We start from the raw sequence: 6000 nt of genomic DNA, 5'->3' as shown, positions 1-6000 counted from the left end.
ATGATAGTGTATTTCACAATCAGTAAAATCTGATTGATTCATGCAAAATGCTGACAAGCTGTTCTCTTGTAAAAGAAAGATGCCGTGGTCAAGTTTGATTTTTTGCATCCGTACACATCAAAAAGTCTGAAAACCAAACTGAATAAGTAGACAGAAACTTCTGTACACACAGAAGAACAGGTCTTTCAGTTTTGAATGATAAGAGTTCTTAGACAATAAACTTGACTAACATGGTCATTTCAGGTTGTCAGTTTAGCTCCAGTCTGCAGGTGTCTACCAGGGCCTCCAGAGGGCGCTGTTGACTGGCCTCTTCTGGTGATGCTGGACTGAGAAGCTCAGCAGAAGCAGATCACTGTCCCTCATATTCTTATCAGAGGACGACGGCAGGTTCTGGACGTGGTTCAACAGTCTTCTGTGGGACTGTGTCTTCATCTCATCCTTGGACAGGAAGTGCACCGTCTCTTGGACACACCTGGAGTAACCTTGATTGACAGCTGTTGAGCAGGAGGAGGAGCTCACTGTCTGGTACTGCTGCTGTCGTCTCAGCAAGCAAACTGTCATCTCCAGGATGTCAGCTTTCTCCAGCTTGGAGTCAGGCTGTTGGTTGAGGAACTCTGGACCCAGGAGAGACTTGAGCTGCTCAATGCTGCTGTTGATTCTCTCTCTGTGCAACTTCTCCACAAGTGGTTTTCTCAACTGTAGAAAGAGGAAGGTCATTAATGAATGTATTCTGGAGAATTATGTACTGTGGAAAACATTTATAATCAATAAAAGTGAATGAATATCTGTGAACTTGCATCCCATCCAAAAAACATATTTCTAGCATACAGTATTATATATTTAACTGACTATTATTGTTTACATATCCATTCATTCAATTTACCTTATTGGTCAGAGTCAGGTGCTCCTTAGAATATGTCATTGCTGCAGTGATTGTAGGAGCCATGGCTGGTCTCTGTGCAGTAGAGATCTCTGTGTCGAGAGAATCTGGTCTCTACTGGCTTCTTCTCTCCTATTTATAGTCCCCAATCTACATATGAATGTGTGGGTCTTGGTTTGGTTGGAGTTTCTCACAGTCTAGGACAATGATGGCTGTGGGACAGCCAGATGATCAATGCTCCTATTACTGTGGGATAATGGTTAGGTCTCAGCGGAACAGATGGAGGGCTTGGAAAGACGAAAACCTTTAAGAGAACATATATTTTGTCTAATGTTGGGACCAGTGACTTTGGCATTCCTTTACATACATGGAAGATACTACGTACATACATGGAAAATACTCAAATGTATTCTTTCTTTAAAATATGTAATGTAATACATTTTAGATAATGGTATCATCTACCCTTTAGGTAAAATATCATCTTAAGAAATTCCCTGCATGAATACATTTGAGATCTGTTTAACGATGATTAAATAAAAGGTGAACTATGCAGTTTCGTTGAGAGGGGAATCTGTTTATATTTGCAGAGCCTGTAATTAGTCTAAAAATACTATACATGTGATTCATATAATGATTATATCTTATGTCACAGATTAAAACAAGATACTTTTGAGGCACCAAACGAAATGTGTAGCAACAACAACAACAACAATGTAGCTAACTTTTCTACCTTCAAACTGTTTCAAGGACACCATTTTCCTCTAAGAGATGTTTATTCAATTAAGAAAATGTACCATATTTATTCATTCATTCAACCAACCTTTATTCAGACTAGAAAATCATTGAGTTCAACTCTCAAATGATGATGAAATACAGCACACAAAAATACAAATAAAAACAATAAAGTCAATCAATAAAACAATTAGAAACGACTTGGGGTGAAATGGTTGGTCATTCAAATTATTTAAACTGTCCAAAGGATACTAAAATAGAGTTTTAGGGTACATTGCAAGACATTCCATATGTCAGGGGCACAAAAGCTAAAAGCTGATTTCCCAAGTTCAGTGTAAACGCTTGGGGTTTGAAGTGTGAGCCAATCATTGGAGCGTATATGATAAGGTCCAGAGAGGACCAGTCCAATAATGAAGTGATATTAGGGGAAAGATCTCAAACAATGGCTTTATATAGAAATAGATTCCATCCAATCATGCCATCCAACCTTGCTGTACACGATACAATGGTGAGTACTAACTTTGTGTATCATATTATAACTAAAACACTGTATAATCTTTTCACTTATCTTTTTTTGTTTTTGGTTGTGTATTTCCTAGATGCCCAGGTCTCTAAATCTCTGTCCAGCTTTAGCAGATGTGTTCTCTGTCTGGTAAATAGAGAGCTGACATTATAGTTTCCCACTAACTCAAGTGCACTGTGATCAATTCAATGCACTACAAAAGCTGATGTGAATGGACCATTAGTGGAACCCACTGTGATGTCTTCAGCCATCTGGAGTGAGAGCACGGGCTGCTTTTCCCATATTTTTTTTAACATCACTGTCATACTAAGTATGGTCTCAGAAAAACCAACTGAGTAAAGTACACTATTTGTCAATGATTTTGTTGCCCGGTGGAAAAAGTTCAAATTTAATTCAGTAGGTCTATATACATATTATTATTCATTAGTAGCAAATAAAAAGAAGCATATAAAAAAAGTTAAGAAAATGTAAGACTCATTCTACAATTTTATTAGGAAGAATATGCACAGTTGGAAACTGGTGATTTCTAATCTAAATTTTAAATCTTTAATCTTGTTTTGGTTTTTTTCTCTCTCTGAGACAATTACAGTTCAGAAACGTCAGGACTATGACTATGCAGAGTTATGAAGATACACTCTTATAGATGTTCACTGCTGGTGTCATGAGATGATGCTGGGTCTGGTTATGCAGCAGATTGGAATTCAGTTATCAAACCAGAGACCTGATCCTGGTAAGAGAATCTAAACTATGACTGGAATGTTGTTTGATCCCGGAGCAGTTTGGAAGATCTGGGTGGGGAAGTGATCAAGAAATGCCTTCTTAACCCTCAACTCTGACCCACTCTCTCTGACCCACACGTCAGACCAAAACAAAACATGTAAACAAAGTGCAATACCAAGCAGGGTTCTTTTAGGTCACCGTTTGACGCCATTACAGATTCTACCTTACAATTGTACACTCCTAATACCAGAGCATAGTTCTTGTTGTGTTTTTGTACCATCAGCCAATATGACATATCAATTTTTTTTTAAACATTCAATACTAACATAAAATGTAATTTTTTCTTAAATGACATATGGTTGAAATTTTGCTAAAAAATATGTATTTAACTAGCTGGTTGTATGCATTACCTTAACCACTTGTATTCTATTGCTGCATAACCTTAACCTGACCAGGAAATCATCAGGCCTCTTGATGTTTTTGTGAATCCCAAAATATAAAAATATGACCTATAAAAATTCACATAATACACAATCACATAAATCAAAGAGAAAACTGAGTAATATTTAAAGAGATCATTTATTTAGCAATGAACATAAACTCTTGGCATATTGGTGTACCAAAATAAAGCACATAATGCAAAACAAAATTAAACAATATGCTTAGGTGGACAAAATAATGTTCCCTTAAATAAAGGGCATCAAGGGTTAAAGTAAACACATTGACATGCACCTCAAAACATAGGCCACATCAATGTCATAATAATCTAAATAGCTATGAAGGTGTCCAACATCTTGTAGGAGTGGCCAGCACTCTGTTATTCAACTGTGAAGCCAAGGGCGTTTCTTGTATAGAGCTCTGGTCTTTCAGACAGTATATGTCCACATAAAAACAATATACATTAGGCTTTCTTAGAGAAAGGCTATAGCAGTATAACTGCTTGTAACAAATGCATATAATGCATTTCTAAAGTATGTAAATTCAGCAGAATTGCAAATCATAGAAAAAATTCTTTACCAAAAATAGAAAAATATCTCAAATCAATTACAGTCCATATATGGACAGATCAGGAAACACACCAACGAGTGTGAAGCAACTTGTGAGATGTCAAGAGTCCTTTAGCTCCCGCTGGTCATTTTGCTCAAAGGCATAGTGACGCCACGTCTTCATCAGATTCGGGGAAAAGACGTAGGATCTCCCTTGAACATTTGGAGTAGCCGTTGTGTAAAAGCAGGGCCTTTTTCAGAGTGAAGAAGGACACGGTCTTCTCCAGAAGGTCTGAGGTAGGGATCCCGTTCTGAAGGTGCTCTCCGATGATGACCTTCAGCTTCTCTATTCCCACGCTGCACTTCCTCTCCAACATGTGAAGGGTACACCTGAGAGAAACAAGACAATCATGAACACCCCTTCTCCTTCAATGGAACTTCTATTCAAAATGACTGTTCAGCGAGGGTTAGAACTAGGAAATTAAGCCTGAGCTTACCTAAAGTGCTGCTCCTTCATCGTGTTGTCCTGGAAGTCAAGGTCCATGTAGGGAGACATTTTCAGGTTTAAGTGTCAGGGTTACAAGATTAAAGAGAAAAGGCTCAAGTTGAAGTCTTGGTTTAGTTGCTGGAGGCCTTGGGTTAGTTATAGCGAATCACTTGCTCCTGTCCTGTTGCAGCTGGTCTTGTGTGAGCAGAGGATGTTCTCTGTTCAGTTGTGCATCTCTCCTCTGCATTTATGCTCCTCGTCCCTGTCGCCTTCCCTGCTCTTCAGCCAATCAGGGGCCTCAGAGCTTGGGACAATAGACTGAATTTAATGGCTGCTTCCATCGAGGACAGGTGGGATGTTGTTCTTTATGCCATATGTCAATAAGACTCGCCAAATTATTCCCTGGGAAAGTGTCTGTACCCATGTGGACTTATGAAAGTACTGTTTCCCAGAGACATATTAGACTCACATAAATTGAACGGACACATCTGCTAATAACAACGCTTGGCCACCAGTGACAAGACCTCAAATCAGTAAATATAAATAATTTCATTTAATTAATATTTCTACTGATCATGAACATCATCTATGAAGAACATTCAAAAAAGGAATACAGTACTGATAGCAATACTTATCAAGGGAGGTCAAGACTGAAAAAACAACAAAAAGAGTGTTTTATTATAACTGATTGTGGTATATATATGTATATGTGTGTGTATGTGTGTGTGTATTTATATATATATAAATGTGTGTGTGTGCGTGTTTATATATATATATATAATTTATATTTTATGTTTCTATATATGGAACTAATATGTTGTTTTTATCTCTCTCTCTCTCTCTCTCTCATATGCCACTCAGTGAGTTATAGGTGATCCAGATGGATCAGTAGACTGTAAACAGGCTCTAAGCCCTCTGCTGCCGTAGCATGGGAACAGTCCTGGGGCTTTGTGGGAGCAGACACACTTCCATTGTGTGAGGGGCAGAGCAGGCTGCATACAGGAGTGTGGGAAGCCGTGTGTCCCCGTGGCTCCCAGCTCTGCACAGGGAGAGGAGGGCGTGTGACTGGGGCACGTTCAGGCTTGTGCAGGGACCCAGCTGTTGGAGCTCAGAGGAGGGAAGTGTGCTGAGCTGCCTGGGGTCTACTGGGGAACCTGAGCCTCTGCACATAGACAGACAGTGCAGACGGACGGGGGTCAAATGACATCTCAGATCCATTCGCGCTCATGGAGTCATGTTACCTGTGGATAAAACGTGATATAAAAACATCTCATATGCCCTGAATCTATACAGTGTTTAGTGGCTTTATAATGAAATATTGTCATAATAATTTGGTTTTTGGATGCACAAGTATGTTGCATGGGTTCTTTTAAATATACATGATGGAGGAACTGAATTAAAGCGTGACTATGAATAATCAATACATTTAATTTAATCTGATTAACTTTTTGAGTAGATGTAATTTATAAACAAACGTTCTTGCCAACTGCTATTATAATTGAACCATTACAATTGCATTGTTGTTTAGATTGTTAAATAGAGATGCAAGATGCAAGGTATTGCAGTCCGTCTGTATGTATCACACGTGTTATGGGCTGATAAAAGTGTGCTGTCTGTGTCATTGATCCCAATATCAGGTGGCAGATTTGGTCTCTTTACAGGGTCACCACTT

The 6000-nt window shown here is 38.7% G+C and overlaps 2 protein-coding genes across 2 annotated transcripts; both read right to left on the bottom strand.

Moving 5' to 3' along the window:
• Positions 1–273: 273 nt before the first annotated feature.
• Positions 274–975, bottom strand: LOC311230968 (transcription factor HES-5-like; the record flags this gene model as incomplete). Its single annotated transcript, XM_084317424.1, has 2 exons — positions 884–975; positions 274–696 (listed from the first exon to the last, which is right to left on the bottom strand). The coding sequence occupies exons 1-2, from the start codon at positions 944–946 to the stop codon at positions 274–276; spliced, it is 486 nt and encodes a 161-aa protein (XP_084173550.1). The 5' UTR covers positions 947–975.
• Positions 976–3531: 2556 nt separating this feature from the next.
• LOC311230959 (uncharacterized protein) lies at positions 3532–4530 on the bottom strand. Its single transcript, XM_084317416.1, has 2 exons — positions 4339–4530; positions 3532–4231 (listed from the first exon to the last, which is right to left on the bottom strand). Exons 1-2 carry the CDS (start codon positions 4395–4397, stop codon positions 3997–3999), a joined length of 294 nt encoding a protein of 97 aa, XP_084173542.1. The 5' UTR covers positions 4398–4530; the 3' UTR covers positions 3532–3996.
• Positions 4531–6000: the final 1470 nt, after the last annotated feature.

Source organism: Notolepis coatsorum, assembly GCF_963971535.1.
Source record: "Notolepis coatsorum genome assembly, chromosome: 6".
Classification (NCBI taxonomy): Eukaryota; Metazoa; Chordata; class Actinopteri; order Aulopiformes; family Paralepididae; genus Notolepis; species Notolepis coatsorum.
Note: the sequence above shows the minus strand (reverse complement) of the source record. Positions and strands in the feature narration are given on the sequence as shown.

Coding starts and splice junctions, on each gene's coding strand:
- LOC311230959 (XM_084317416.1), bottom strand. CDS start 4,397: ATGTCTCCCTACATGGACCTTGACTTCCAGGACAACACGATGAAGGAG. Junction 4,232..4,338: donor ATGAAGGAGCAGCACTTTAG/GTAAGCTCAGGC, acceptor TGTTTCTCTCAG/GTGTACCCTTCACATGTTGG.